Source organism: Diceros bicornis, chromosome 13 (assembly GCF_020826845.1).
Source record: "Diceros bicornis minor isolate mBicDic1 chromosome 13, mDicBic1.mat.cur, whole genome shotgun sequence".
Lineage (NCBI taxonomy): Eukaryota > Metazoa > Chordata > Mammalia > Perissodactyla > Rhinocerotidae > Diceros > Diceros bicornis.
The window spans coordinates 45,938,448-45,953,572 of record NC_080752.1 but is presented as its reverse complement, the minus strand read 5'-3'; the positions used below and the strand labels follow the sequence as shown (position 1 = coordinate 45,953,572).

The 15,125-nt window shown below is 56.9% G+C and overlaps 2 protein-coding genes across 16 annotated transcripts in view; both read left to right on the top strand.

Moving 5' to 3' along the window:
* Positions 1-2,499, top strand: part of PUM1 (pumilio RNA binding family member 1) — a 129,299-nt gene extending 126,800 nt beyond the window's left edge. For all 15 annotated transcript variants that reach the window (XM_058553489.1, XM_058553490.1, XM_058553486.1 and 12 more), the window contains one exon: positions 700-2,499. In XM_058553489.1, the coding sequence (XP_058409472.1) occupies positions 700-831 (132 nt within the window). In that variant the 3' untranslated portion in view covers positions 832-2,499. The remainder of the gene's footprint in view (positions 1-699) is intronic.
* A 9,015-nt stretch (positions 2,500-11,514) lies between these two features.
* The window catches only part of SDC3 (syndecan 3), a 40,761-nt gene continuing 37,150 nt past the window's right edge, over positions 11,515-15,125 (top strand). The window contains exons 1-3 of the mRNA XM_058551943.1: positions 11,515-11,668; positions 12,894-13,204; positions 13,290-13,676. Coding sequence (XP_058407926.1) covers positions 11,515-11,668; positions 12,894-13,204; positions 13,290-13,676 — 852 coding nt within the window. The remainder of the gene's footprint in view (positions 11,669-12,893; positions 13,205-13,289; positions 13,677-15,125) is intronic.

The window sequence follows — 15,125 nt, the reverse complement described above, 5'->3', positions numbered from 1 at the left end:
GGTGGGAGAGGGGGAGGGATGGCACAGTAGGCAGTGCCGTGAGAGCACAGTGGGGAGAAAAATAATTTCTGTAGGAGCCAGACAGTTGGGCTCCAGTACCTGTGCTGTTCCTTATTAGCCATTTGACTTTGGATAAGTGACTTAACCACCGTGCCTTCATTTTCTCATCAGTAAATTACGGATAGTCACACCTCCCATATGAGGCTTAAATGAACAGTGCCTGGCTCATGTTAGTCATTTTTATTGTTGTCATTAGTGGCTTTCTGTGAACCTCTGAGCACTGGAGGGACGGGGTCAGGTGGTGAGCTCAGGATTCATGGTGCCTGGAAAGAAACCACTGCTCAGGGGAGCAGAGGTGCCTTGCGCAGGGCTGGAGGGGCGGAAAGCGTGCTTCAGGGAGGCGCTGTGCATGGCGGTGGGGGACAGTGTTATTGCCAGTCAGGGTGCACTGTCTCCATGCACCGTCCTGGAAGCGGTCTGGGGCCCTCCAGCCTCCAGAGCCCTCCTATCCTGCGTCAGCATCGGGATAGGAGCTGCTCTCCTCATCTGCTGGGTCACTCTAGTCTAGAATTCACGTGGTTTGGCTGAACCAGTGAAACTATTGCTGTGGGGTGTGCGTGCTTGTGTGTGAGATGACACACTGGGAGCCTGCCCCAGTGTGTTTTCAGGCCAGAGTAACAAACTGTGCTTCCTCCCCAGATCCGGCCCCACATCGCAACTCTCCGCAAGTACACCTATGGCAAGCACATTCTGGCCAAGTTGGAGAAATATTACATGAAGAATGGCGTTGACTTAGGGCCCATCTGTGGCCCCCCTAATGGTATTATCTGAGGCAGTGTCGCCCTGTCCCCTCATTGCCACTGACCTCATTGGCCCACTGGCGAATCCAACCAGCAACCAGAAATGTTCTAGTGTAGAATCTGAAATGGGTAAATGGTTGCTCCAGGATTATCTTCTCCTCCAAAAAAAGGAATCAAATCCACAAGTGGAAAAGCCTTTGTAAATTTGTTTAATTTTATTACACATAACATGTACTAATTATTTTTTTTAATTGACTAATTGCCCTGTTGTTTTACTGGTGTATAGGATACTTGTACATAGGTAACCAGTGTACATGGGAGGCCACATATTTTGTTCAATGTTGTATCTATATTCCACGTGTGGAAACTTTCAGGGTGGTTGGTTTAACAAAAAAAGTTTAAAAAAAAAAAAAGAAAAAAGGTTTTTAACTCATTTGCCTCGCCGGCAAGTTTTGCAAATAGCTCTTTCCCACCCCCTCATTTTAGTAAAAAACAAAAACAAACAAAAAAACCGAGAAGTTTGAATTTTAGTTAAATGACCCCAAACTGGCATTTAACGTTGTTTATAAAAAAATATATATAAATATATATATAATGAAAATTGTTTCAGAGTTGCTAAAGCTTCAGTCTATGACATTAAGTTTATGAAACTTCTAAAAATTGCCTTTTTGGAGAGTATTATGCTGAAGAAGATGATGTAGTCTGTTTCGTGAGGAGGAGATGAGCACCCGGAATGTCTTTCAAGGCTGGGCGGGTGTAATTGTTTACTGCCTACTGGATTTTTTTCTGTTAACATTGAAAGGCAAAATCTGATTATTTAGCATGAGAAAAAAAAAATCCAACTCTGCTTTTGGTCTTGCTTCTATAAATATATAGTGTATACTTGGTGTAGACTTTGCATATATACAAATTTGTAGTATTTTCTTGTTTTGATGTCTAATCTGTATCTATAATGTACCCTAGTAGTCGAACATACTTTTGATTGTACAATTGTACATTTGTATACCTGTAATGTAAATGTGGAGAAGTTTGAATCAACATAAACACGTTTTTTGGTAAGAAAAGAGAATTAGCCAGCCCTGTGCATTCAGTGTATATTCACACCTTTTATGGTCGTAGCATATAGTGTTGTATATTGTAAATTGTAATTTCAACCAGAAGTAAATTTTTTTTTCTTTTGAAGGAATAAATGTTCTTTATACAGCCTAGTTAATGTTTGGAAAAAAATAGCTTGGTTTTATTTGTCATCTAGTCAGACAGTAGCGAAATCCTTTCTAAATGTTATTCAAGATGATTCAGTTCACACTAGTGTTTTTTTTTACCCTAAAAAAGTAATGTTTTGCTTATTTTGTGACAGTCAAAAGGACGTGCAAAGTTCAGCCCTGCCCTAGCTTTCCTTACAATCAGAGCCCCTCTCACCTTGTAAAGTGTGAATTGCCCTTCCTTTTTGTACAGAAGATGAACTGTATTTTGCATTTTGTCTACTTGTAAGTGAATGTAACATACTGTCAATTTTCCTTGTTTGAATATAGAATTGTAACACTACACGGTGTACATTTCCAGAGCCTTGTGTATATTTCCAATGAACTTTTTTGCAAGCACACTTGTAACCATATGTGTATAATTAACAAACCTGTGTATGCTTATGCCTGGGCAACTATTTTTTGTAACTCTTGTGTAGATTGTCTCTAAACAATGTGTGATCTTTATTTTGAAAAATACAGAACTTTGGAATCTGAGTCGGTGCTTTATTTTAACTTTTTTTTTCCCTAATGTAGTGCCCCAGGACAGCTTTTTTCTTGTTTGTGCCTCTTTCTTTCTGCTTATTTTGTTTTTGTTTGTGAGGAGGGTGGGAGGGGAGAGAGAATTGGAATAGGGCCGGGGTGTCAAACTGATGGCTTTGAGCCCAATTTGACCCAAAGATGTTGGGTTTAGCCTGCCCAGTGCCTTCAAAATCAAGACATTGCACATTAATCCAGATTTCCAACTTCTATCGAAGAATAGGAATCTTTGCCTCCCTGGGCCCCAAGTCTCCACACCAGTCGCGGGGAGCATCCTCAGAAGGCCTGCGCCCCGAGTTTTGGCCTGCTCTCGTCTGGTGCTCTTCACTGGCTCTTTCTGGCCCTGCAGCATTTGTGGGCCCGGGGTCTAGATTAGAATCCAGTCAGTTACAAACGTCTCACAGCTAGGTGTTGGGCACCTCATTTTCCGAGGCATCTGGATCGCTGCCCGTCTGGCCAGGCCTCCCTTCCTTTGCGCTGTTTGGGCTGCTCCTGTCCTCACCCCGCCCACCCACGCCCCCACCCTGAGACCAGCCCAGGCTGACCCCTGTCCCGGCTTGCTCATCTTACCTCCCACTGAGGGCCTCTTCCAGCTTTAGGACGGGAGGCTCTAGCTCTCTTCCACCTGTGCCTGAGCATGCCCACCTTCCCTTCTTCACCACCTTTGCTCCAGAAACGGCTTCGGCAAAAACTGCCACTGAGACTGCTCAGTGTTGGCAAGGGCAGGATGGGCCCAGCCAGGGACGCCGGGTGGGGCCCACACAGGCTCCTGTCTGGAAGTGGAGCCTCGGGGTGGTTGCAGCAGGAACTTTGCGTGGTCCCCTCCCAGGTTAAAGAAGGGTTACTAGCAGGCCCTGCGGTCCCGGGAACATAGGGAGGGAGAGGAAGCCGAGCTCACGCAGGTTTCCAGTCCAGCCCCTGATTCTGCTTCAGTGGCTGTCGTCAGTCCTCGCTCAGCGATCTCCCTCCACAGCGTCATCCCAGGCCGACCAGAGAGGGCGTGCTGGAGGCACAGCGAAGTGCAGCTGTGTGTGCAACCGAGTATCGTGGCTCTCAAATCAGACAGACCAGCCTCCAAATGTGGGTCCCATCTTCACTGTGTACTTGAGGGTTCCTTTACCTCGTCTCTAACCCAGTCTTCGCTGGAAATCGATTGAAGGCGATGATATATATGGCTGTGTGAAGTGATTCTCACAGTGTATCATGGAAAGTTAGGGCTACTGAATGGCTGTGGTTTCACTAGACCTTGCAGAGGCCATGGGCAAAGGAGGAGGCTCGAATTCCTCTCTTCCCTTTGCCTACTGTCTGTGACCCCGGCAAAGGAAGTTAGCCTGTTGAGCCCCCGTTTCCTCTTCTGTGAGGCTGGAGTAATCCCTGGCAGAGCTGTAGTAAGATGGGAGAGCTGATAAACACATGTTCGGTGCCCGTACGGGCCCATACTAGGCCCTCACATGTTGGTTTTCTTCTTTTCCACCTGGACTATTAATACTTTGGGTTTTTTTCTGGGGTTTTTTCTCTCCCTTATTTTTAGCATTTAGTGAAAGGTTTTGTGTCTGTGTTTTTTTAGTGGTAACAAAGCAAAGAACTAGGTTAGAAATGTGCTTATCACTCATTTCAAGCTCGTGTCTTCAAGGCCTATGGAGGTCACCCCAGCTGCCTTTTATGACCTGGGTCCTCTCTCTGAGGCCAAGTTTCCTTCTCTGTGAAATGAGGGAGATAATAGTACTTATGTCAAAGGTTGGTTGTGAAGGATTAAGTGAAATTATGTAGTTTAACACAGCCTGGCACCTTGGGATAATAAACGAGTGGTATCTATCATTTTTCACCCTTAACGTCACTCACCCAATGGCAGTGGCACAGGTTTTGGTGAACAAAACAGTCCTTGTCTATCACGTCAGAAGTTTACATCAAGTCATTTCTTGTGAGCCGACTCTGTGCCAGGCACCCAAGAGACGGTCTTCACCAGCTCACTCCTCCCACCAGCCCTGCGAGGACTGGTTATCCCATCTCACAGGCACCGAAACAGGTCTGAGTTCTGATGCAAGTCTGGATCAGACTAACTCTGGGCCTGAGCTTTTCGCCTGGGGGCGGGCCGGGGCGGACCCCTCCCTCTGCCGGACTGAGTTGCAATCCTGGGCTCAGCGTCCACCTCCTCGTTTGACCGCCGTTACCCACTGCTACCAAGTCCGCCCAAGGATGCGATGTCCTGGGCCGCCACCAACTAGACACCTGCGTTCTAGCTCTCTCTTCCAGAGTCCCTCCAACGCGGATTCCTCACGCAGTTTCTACAGTAATCCTTTACCTGGTCACGGTGCTTCACACTTTACAGAGCCCATCCATATTCGTGATGCCTTTGATCCTCACGAAAGCCTTGGGAGTAAGGTGGGGTAGAATTTGAGACCCAAGCCGCGCACAGAGTCAATAACCAAGTAAGGATTTTATCTGAAGTTTCCTGACTCCAAGTCCAGTGCTCTGTCCATGCCGTCTTGCTCTTGCCACTTTGCATCAGCCCCAGGAATAGCTGTCTTCTCTCTTTTAAGGGAGGCTCAGAGTAGGGTTTCGGGACAAGGGTGAGGAAACCTGTGACTTCATGTAGTTATCAGCTACAGCCACACGAGGGTGCTGCTGCCCCAAGAAAGCATTATAGAGGCCTGTGGGCTCAAGGCTCTAAGGTCAGGGCTGGGATGACTTCCGCTGGCTTGAGGGCCTCAGAAGTGGGTCTGGCATCTGCCTTAAGACTAAGCTTCTCCCTTCTTCTCTCCCTCCCCAGCTTCTCCCGGGCATAGGGCAGTCCCTTACTCTGGTTTGGGAGGGCAGGATATGGTCACAGATCCGGCTCACAGCCTCCAAGCTTTGCCTTTGACTTGCTGTGTTACCTCCAGCAAATCACTGACTTCTCTGGGCCTCGGTTTCCCCAAGTGTCACTGGAGTGGTAGCCCAGCCCTGTCACCCTCTCAGGGCATGAGGTCAGAGGGTTGGGGCTGAGGGGGCAGCCCCATGCCTCTGTTAATGTGACCTGAGACCCTAGTGCCTCTTTCTGGGGCCACATCCCTGGCTTATGCACCAAGCTTTCAGACAACTGAAACCTCCAGGTCTTTTTATGACCAATCCTGCCTAGCTTCAAATCCCAGCTCCACCTGGCCGTATGTGACCTTTGTAAGTCATTTGTCATCTTATTCGTCCCTTTCCTCATCTGGAAAATGGGGGTAATAATAGTCCTACTTACAGGGTACATTGGAGGCAATCGGAACAGGGCTGGGCACACAGTAAGCCATAAATAGGAGTTGCTGTCACTATTATTATTATTGCCTCCGGTCTTCCCCTGCTATGTTGGGGCCCTCGGAATTTTCCCTAGGGTGACTATTAATTTATCCTCCACATGGGGTCACTTTTAAGCAGGAAAGCGGATGCGCTGAATTATTCCCGCATGTGGTGGCCTCACTTCCTGGTGCTCTCACCCCTGGGAATTCCCCTCCCCCCGTGAACAGGGCTGACCGTGGAGACAATAGGACATTGTGAAAAGGGTGGAGTGGGGTTTCCGAGGCTCGGCCACACACGACATTGTAGCGCCGGCTGGCCCTCGCTAGGACGCCTTGATGACTTTCTTGGACACCCTATGACGAGGTCCCCCTGGGGAGGAATGAGGTCTCCGGCTGTTAGCCAGAATTAGCTGGCTAGCCATACTTGGCAGGTTGCAAGCAGCGCCTGCGGCCCCCGTCAAGCCCTCGATAACTGCGCCCCGGCTGACCCCTGACCTCGGCCTCCTGGGAGCCACCCAGCTCAGTTGCTCCCGAACTCCTCCCACAGAAACTGGCTGAGATAATCAATGTTGCTTGTTTCAAGCTGCTGTGTTTGGGGGTAACTTGCTATATTGCAATAGATCACTAATACACAGCACAAAAACTGCAGGTGTAGCCCAGGACCATCCTGGGCAAATCAGAGGGCCCGTTTCTCATTTCTCCTGCGAGGCCCGTGCTGCCCCAGCCTGTGCCGGCCTTGGAGAGCCTGGTTCTGCCCCTGCCTACTGGACCCCGCCCGCCGCCCCTCGCCAGGGCTCCAGGAAACTTCCCCGTGCTCCTCAGAGCTCAGGTGGAGACACGGGTCTGGATGAGGCTGGACCAGGGGCTCCCGGAGGCCATAGCTGTCCTGTTCCAGAGGCGGCCCAGCCTCTGTCTCTCAGGCCCAGTGGAGGGTGCCCCAGCCCACCCACCTCAGGCCTGGAGTGTGCCAGGCAGAGAATGACTGGAAAATCGTGGCCAATTGAGTTGTGACTGTGGGTCTTGCCCTGAGCTGGGTACTGCCCTGCAATGTTCGCCTCCCTCAAACCCGGGGAGGGGGGACGGTCACTCGCTGTAACTTCCACTTTCCACGGGAGGAAAGTGGCCCCAGGTCACCAGCCAGGAAGTAGCAGACCCAGGATTTGACGGCAGAGTCCCCGGGCGGCCAGAGTCCTGCCAGCTCCTGCCCCACGCCAGGGCCGCCTGCCGGTGCTGGCAATGAAGTCTGGCCTCCCAGATCTGATCCACGTACAGACGAGGAGACTGAGGCCAGGGCGAGGGAGGGGACCTGCTCGGGCCATGCGAACCATGAGGGACAGAGCAGGGGCCCGCCCCACGTCAATGCGGTGCCCCCTCCTGCCCTGGGCTGCCAGCTCCCTGGGGGCCTGGATCTGTGCCAGCCCGGCCCATCGCAGGGGCTCAGTGACTAGGGAGCGGGGTTTGACTGCTCGTCCCTGTGCAGCAGGACACATGAAATATCTCAGTGACAGTTGTGCTGCTCAGATGCCATGGCCTGGGGGCAGGGGGATCTCCCCGCCCCCTCAGTCCTTCTTCTCACCGCCCCCCCACCCCCAGGTCACTCTCCTGCACGCCCTTCTTTGCTTGTCACCCAGCGGGGCTGCTCCAGTCCCAGGATGAGGTGAGAAAGAAAATATATTTTTAGAGAGGTTTTTTTTCTTCCAGGAAAATGACTCCAAATGTGCATTCATTTCCAGGAACGGGGCTGGGTTAGTGCAGGTGCTCCTGGAATGGCAGAGCCCTCCTCCTCGGCTCCTCTCTCCCCATCCTCCCCTCCTGCTCTCTCCTCTTCCTCCACATCCCTGCCGCCCCTTCCCCTCTCTCCCTTCCCTCCTGCTCCCGCTAGGAAGAGGGCAGGTGTGTGAACTCCGCTCCTGGGCCTGGACTCCCCGCCCCCCGGCCCAGCACCCCCCCCCCCCCGCCCCAGCCATTTCCTAGCCCTGTGACCTTGGACTGGCCAGAGTGGGCCACACAGGTGAGTCTTGGACTTGAGTGAGATCTTGGTTGTGGGGTAGGTCCTACTCCTGGAGTTTTTGCAAACAATAGGGCCATTGGTCTAGGAGAAGAGGGTGGGTGAGAGAGAGCCCCCAGGGCAGGCAGGAAGCAGCCTGGGTTCTAGTTCCTGCTCTGCCCCAAATTGGCTGTGTGACCTTGGACCAGTCACTTCCCCTCCTCGGGCCTCCTTCGGGAAAGGGGCAGATGAAGTGGGTGGAGTGGGGGGAGCAACACAAGGCCTCACATGCTCTGTCTAGGTTATAGGGAACAAGCTCCCAGAATGTCCTTGGCCTCATCCACACGCCTGACATCCTAAGCCTCCAGCTGGAGCTCAAGACCTCAGAGACCCTCCTCCTGGGTGGGGCTCAGCCTCCATGTGACCACTGAATTCAGAGCACCCACTCTCCAGCGCCCGCCTCCTATGGCTCAGTGGAGATGTCACCACCACCATGAAGCCTTCCTAGATTCCCTCCACGACACCCAAACCCTCAGCGCGGTGTGACCCCCTCCCTGTCCACTTCCCGGCTGACTGCTGGACTTAGTCGATGGTATACGGCTGGGCTGTGGGCTCCCACTCAGAGGCAAATTTATTGTAAAATTAATGCAGCTTAAGCTACAGGGTCCCCACCTGCACAACCCCCTTCCGAGGCCTTGTTCCTAATTTTGTATTTGTGATCCCCTCAAGTGGTATAAGCTTCAGGCCCCACAGGGCCGGGACCCACTCCTATGTTCATGTCTATCCAGCTGGAGGTTGCAGAGCCCTCCTCTCCCCTCAAGCAGTGCCCTGCCCCTCGCCCCCCACCAGCTGGCCCAGCACCTGGACTAGACTGATCCAAACAAGGGTATCTGCACCGTGGGCCCTGTTCGGGGTCTCCGAGGCCTCTACTCTCCCTCCTGCAAGGCCGGCCCAGGCCCTGCTCTGTGGCCCCCGGGTCATCCAGCTCAAACAAAATCTGACTTCCTCCCTCCCCCCTCACCCACACCTGCCTTGAGGGGCCTCTGGAGAACCCTTTGGGCTCCACGGTGTGCAAACCCCCAGCTCACAGACCTAGGAGAGGCCTGGGTTCAAATCCCGGCCCCACACCTGGCAGCTGTGTCCCAGGGAGGCGTTACCCACTCGTCTCCAAAGGACTTGCCTAGCACCCAGGGGGCTCAGGACAAGCTCTCGGCATGGTTCTTTGAGAGCCTAACACAGCCAGGATGGGCAGGGGCCTCCCGCCAGATGGAGGCCAGGCCTTCCCACTGCTCGCCCGGGCCCCCCCGCAGGCCTGGTGACTCTCGCTGAGCTGTCTCCCTCAGTTCCCTCAGTGGGCTCTAGACCAGGAGCCCTCTGGCCAGAATCCTGTTTTGGTTCCTGAGTTTTGGGGTCACTGACCTCCAGGACGGCTGCCCCTGCCTTCTGAGATTTCTCAGAAGCCAGCCCCGGCTCTGGCTCCCTCCTGAATCTTGAGCAAGACTGGAAGTCGTGATGGGAGAAGGTGGGTGGGGAGGGAGTGGGGCGGAGGCGGGGCCCAGGGGAGACAGGACTAATTTTCCAAGCCCTCTGACCGCCTGGAGCTGGAGGCTCAGTTAGGATCCCGAAGTCCCCCTGCGGACGCCCGCAGCGGACGGCCCAGCGCGGTGCTGCACGCAGCCTGGTTTGCATCTTGGCTGAACCACTTCCTGGCTGTGTAACCCTGGCAAGTCACCCACTTCTCAGAGCCCAGTGTCCCCAACTGTGAAATGAGCTCGAATAAGGAGCGAGTGCACGCATGGTGCTCACCGTGTGCCGGGCTCTGCCTGGAGGGCTTCCCGGTGTCAGTGTCTTTGGTCCTCACAGCAACAACTCCGGGAGGACTGTGGGGAGGACTGGATGAGAGCGTTTCCAGCAAGTGCTCAGAACAGTGCCTGGGATAGATAAACCCTCAGTAGATTCTGGCTCTCATGGTTACACGGCAGAGTTGAGTTCCAGAAAGCCAGCCTGTTTAGCCGAACCTCTGGGGGGCAGGGGGGGGCAGGTACTACTGTGTGAGCACCTACTGTGTGCCAGGCCCAGAGCTGCACCTTTAACACGGCGTCTCAGGCACAGAGCTCAGAGATGCTGGCTCACGCCTCCCACCTCCCCTTTGCTGCCTTGTTAGAGCCAGGAGGCTGGCCAGGGGTAGAGAAAGTTCTGACTGGGGTGGGGAGGTCAGGCATGGCTGCTAGGTGTGCCTGGCACGGGTAATCTGGGTTCCAGGCTCACCTGAGTATGTCCACAGGCTCATCGTGTCCGTGTGACAGTGTGAATCCCCTCCCTGACTCTAATTCACTCATCAAACACTTCTCGACACACCTCTGCACGTTACAGTGTAACTCTGAAGATCCTGTGTCAGGACCTCAGCTCTCACTCACCAGCTGTGTGACCTTGGGCACGTCTCCTAACTTCTCTGTGCCTTGGTTTGTCATTTGTAAAATGGGGATAATGCCCGTGTGCATGTTGTAGACCAGCGCCTGGCGTATAGCCAGCTCTGCTGGACTCTGACTGTTGTCCACTGGGGATATGGAGGTGCTCCCACTTCCGGGCAGACTGAAGACTGAAAGCAGGGTGGGGAGTGCAAGGATGCGGCTTCCCCAGGGTGCTGCGCAGGGTGGGACCAGCTCTGCCCGAGGGAGTCAGGAAGGCTCCCCAGAGGGGCCAAGTGGGCTGTGGGAGTGGTGCTCAGAGGCGGGCGGCAGCAGATGCCCATGTGGGTGGTGACAGCAGGTGAAGGGAGGCCCCGAGAGGCCAGGGTGTGGCTCGAATGCACAGGTGGGCAGGGGAGGGTGACCGTGTGGAGGCACCTCGTGTGGGCGCTTAGGGGAGCGTAGGGGAGCGCGGGTGAGCGTGTGCATCTGGGAACCCCAAGGAGAGCCTGAGCAGGGCGCCCAGGAGGGGGTGAGACCCTCAGGGGCCCAGACCCGACTCAGTTCCAGCTGTGATCAGTATCTTTGAGGAGCAGCAGGTGGCGCTCCCGGCCTGCCCAGCCCAAATATTCTACACGCACCCCCCCCGCACCCCCCCCCCCCCCCCCGCCATCTCCTCAGAATGTCAGGGAAGAAGGGCTGCTGCTTCCAGAAGTCTCAGAACTGGCAGGAACTTCTGAAGATGGGCCGTGCTCACTGCCCACCTCGTGCATGGAGACTGTCCCAACGGACCCCCTGGGAGCTAGTTTTCTGAGCCTTGCTTACCTCCCGAGACAGAGTACTCACTACCTCTCAGAGCAGCCCCTGCTGTCTGTGGCCAGCTCCAACTGTTCAAAAGTCCTTCCTTACACCGAGCTGACATCTGGCCTCTTGTAACCCCCACCCTAACCCCGCTGGCCCTAACTCTGCCTTTGGGAGCTTCTCAGAACCAGTCTCTTCCTGGGCCTATGGCAGCCCCTCTGGGAGGTGACGATCCCCACAGACAGGTCCCCTACTTTATAAGCATCATCCCAGCCGCCTTTGTTGAACACCCAGTACCATGGCAGGAAGAGCTCACTTAATCCTCACAACCTGGCACCTGGCACTGGGCCTGGCACATGCAGGCACTCAACTTATATCTGGAGAATGACTGAATGAGTGAAAGTGAACCTCGTGTGGTCATTACTTCCATATTACAGTTGGGAAACTGAGGCTCAGAGAGGTACAGTTACTCATCCAATGCCACACAGCTCCCAGCTGGCAGAACTGAGATTTGAACGCTGCTATTTGCCTAACCCAGAGCCAGAGCTCTCCAACTCCGAGCTATGCTGCCTCAGTCAGAACCAGCTCCCCATCTTCTGGGCCCCGTCGCCCTCTCCGCTCATCTCCCAAGGTGCCCACGGGTCGGAATTCCTCAAGATTTGGAAATGGGATTTCCAGAAGCTGGGGCCTCTGAGTTCCTAGGGATCGTTGCATCTCAGAGCTGGGAAGTTTCCCTCCCTTCCTCTCCAGGATCTCTGCCAAAGCGCAGCTGGCCTGTTCTCACATACCCTTTAGGGACGGGGCTCTCACTCCCTCTCAGGGGACACCTTTGAATTCAGCACCACCTCGTGTTGAGCTGACGTTTGTCCTCTGGACCTCTTCCCAAGGGCCTGAAGGGCAAGTCCCCGTCCCCCTGATGCCCCCGAATCATGGCTGGTGCCCCAGAGTCTGTTCCCCTGGGCCCGCCCCAGCGCTCTCCCCTGTCGGCTCCGGTCGTCCTGGTTTCGGTTCCCTCTTCCCTGGGGGAATGGTTCCAGTTTCAGCTCAGTTCAGCTATTTCCTGACGGCAGGCCCTGCGCTGGGTGCCGGGACACCGGGGCTGAGGGCAAAGACTCCCAGCCTGCCGTCATTAGCAAACAACCTCCCCTCTGGGCCTCGGTTTGCCACCTAGGAAGTGGAGATATTGACAGCACCTACTCATGGGGGCCCGGAGAGGATGAAGTGAGATAACCACATACAGACCTTGGTGCCAAAAATATTTGCCCCTTCTCCCCGCATAACACCCGGGTGGGGGTGAGCTCAGGTGAATGGGAAACGCATTCATTGATTCAACAAGTTTGCATTGAGCACCCACTATGTGCCAGGCCCTGCGCTAGTGCTGGGGACACAGCAGGGAACAATTCCACCCACACCGCTGCCCTCCTGGAGCTCACCAGCTAGTGGTGGGAGACAGAGCGAGCCAAGTGCTCGGTATGTCAGATACGGATAAAGGCAGTAGAGACAAATGCACGATGACCACGAGGGAAGGATGGCCAGGGCAGGGCACCTCCACCTGGGGACAGACTTCTCAAACCACCTGCACTGGATGTTGGGGGGTCTCCATTCTCTGGTGAGGAAACTGAGTCTGAGGGAGCTGGGGGCGCTCGCCCAGGTCGCGCCGCTAGTGGGGAAGCAGCGGCACTCCAGGTTTGCCCAGCTTCTCTGCAGACCCAGTGACAGGGCCCAGGAGTCAACACCCCTAGTGTGCAGAGGGGACACTGAGGCCCAGAGAGGGCCGCACCTGGTCTGAGGTCATATAGCCCATCCCAGAGACAGCGAGGCCCGTGGACTTGGCTGATCTCTGGCCCACTCTGTAGCCTGGCTGGGGGAGTGGGTGGGTGACCGGTCCCCGAAGAGCCATGTGAACAGGGCCTTTAAGGATCACACAAACGCGATCACCTACTCAGACCCTCCAAGGAGTGTGGCCAGTCCCCCACCGCTCACTCCTTCACGACGGCCCAAAGAGGCGCGTTCTGCGGGATGCCCCTTCTCCAAACCGAGGCTCAGCGAGACAGGCCACTTGTCCCAGGTCGCCCAGCAGCCGGCTGAGCGCCACTGTCCGGGGGCCACCACTGCGGCGGGGACGGAGGCGCGGGGGCGCGGGGCGCGCAGGGCAGCAGGGCGCGCGGTCGGGCGCCCCGGGGCGGGCCGGCGGGGGGCGGGGGCTCCGGGGTCGGCGAGGGGGCGGTGTTGGGGGCGGGGGCGGAGGATAGGGGCGCGCTTGGCCCGCCCCGCCCCGCGCCCCTCCTCCCGCTCCGCCCGCGCGGGGGGCGGCCCGGCGGCGGCGGCGCACGCTTCCTGCGGGCGCGGCCGCTGTGGGCGCGGAGCTGCGAGGCGGAGCCGGCCGCCGAGCCGGGAGCCCCGAGCCGAGCCGCGCGTCGCTCCAGCCGCCGGGCCGCGCCGCCGCCGAGCAGCCGCCCCGCGCGCCGCCCTCGGGAACAAAGGCGCCCGCCGCCGCCGCCATGAAGCCGGGGCCACCGCACCGCGCCGGGGCCGCCCGCGGGACAGCCACCGGGGCCGGGAGCGCGGCCGGGCCCGGGGCCCGCGGGCTGCTCCTGCCTCCGCTGCTGCTGCTGCTGCTGGCGGGGCGCGCCGCGGCGGTGAGTGTCGCGCGCCGGGGCCCCCGCTCCATCCCCGCCCGGGGCGCCCACCGCGATCCCGGGACCCCCGCGCCATCCCCGGCTCCCCTCCCCCACTGCATCCCCCGCTGCTCCCCGTGCGCCCCTCCTCCGCTCCCTGCCCCCGTGGGCGCCCCCCTTGCTGCCATCTGTGGGGGAAGGCAACCCCGCCGCTGTCGCCTCCTGGGGGCTCATTTCCCCTTCCTTTTGGGACCCCTCCCCAGAGGGAGGCCCCGGGCGGTCGTCAGCCCTGCGCCCCCCTCCCCCGTGGCTCCGGGAATCTGGGTCCCCAGAGGCCGAGCGGGGCCCCCTGCCCTGGTCGAGGGGCGCGGGGAGGGCCTGCCGGCCGGCTGGTGGTCGCCGGGCACGGGGGCCCGGGCTGGGTGTGTCTTGGGTCCGGAGTGAACGTGGCTTGGGCTTCGTGGGTGTGCCCAGACTGTGGCCACTTCTAGGGAATTGGGTCGGTTCCCTCTGCCAGGAGAGGTTCCCTCTGCCGGGAGAGGGCGTGCGGTTGGTTCCTCCGAGGGTCGCTGCGGGGAGGACAGTGGGGGCCTGGAGAGGGGGAGGGGTGATGGTGACTGTGTGAAGGTGACCTGAGGGGGTGAGTGAGGATGACCCGGCGTGTGTGTGTCTCCACCTCAGCGAAGGGTGCTGGGTCCTGTGGGGTGTGTCCCCGGAAGGATGAGGGATGAGGGAGTCCATCTCATGGGTGGGTGCCACCATCCCTACCTGTGTGTGTGCTCGTGTGAGGGTGACCCATTGTGCACAGTGTGTCCCAGTGATGGGGCAGGGTGACTGTTGGCCATGGCTGTGTGTGCCTGCAGGGGGGAGTGTGTGGGAGAGACCTCTGTGGTGGGCGTGTGCTTGGACCCATGGGAGTGTGTGTGTGTGTGTGTGTGCGTGCATGTGTGTGCATGCATGTGCCTGCAGCCGCATGGGGGACCCTGCGCGTGGGGCATGTACCCCTGAGGGGGCTGAGGGTGTGCAGGTAGAGGTGATTGTGTGTATGTCAGGTGACCCCTGAGTGTCCCTTTGAGTGACCGCAGCAGCCGGGGGTTGAGCTCAGTCCCAGCTCCATCAGGGGGAACGGAGGAGGAGGGTATAGGGAGGTAAGGCCACCTCCCCCGTTTGAGGGACCCAGGTCACAAGTGAGTTCCCGCATCGGCACATGTCCGGAGCCTGGACTGGGAGTGAGCTGGGGGTTTCTAGGCCCAGTCTCCTTGGTTGGTTCTAGGAGCTATGCGTGTCCCCTGTTCCCCAGGTGGAAAAGGACCAGGCCTCTCAGGCACCCCCCCCCCGCCGGTGCCCACCTTGCCCTGCAAGTCTCTCTGCGCCTCAGTGGGCCCGTCTGTAAAGTGGGAGGCGGACAGGCAGGGGCTCAGAGGTTGCTTCTTGGACAAGGCCGCTCATCAGCCTTCCCCCTGGGGGCTG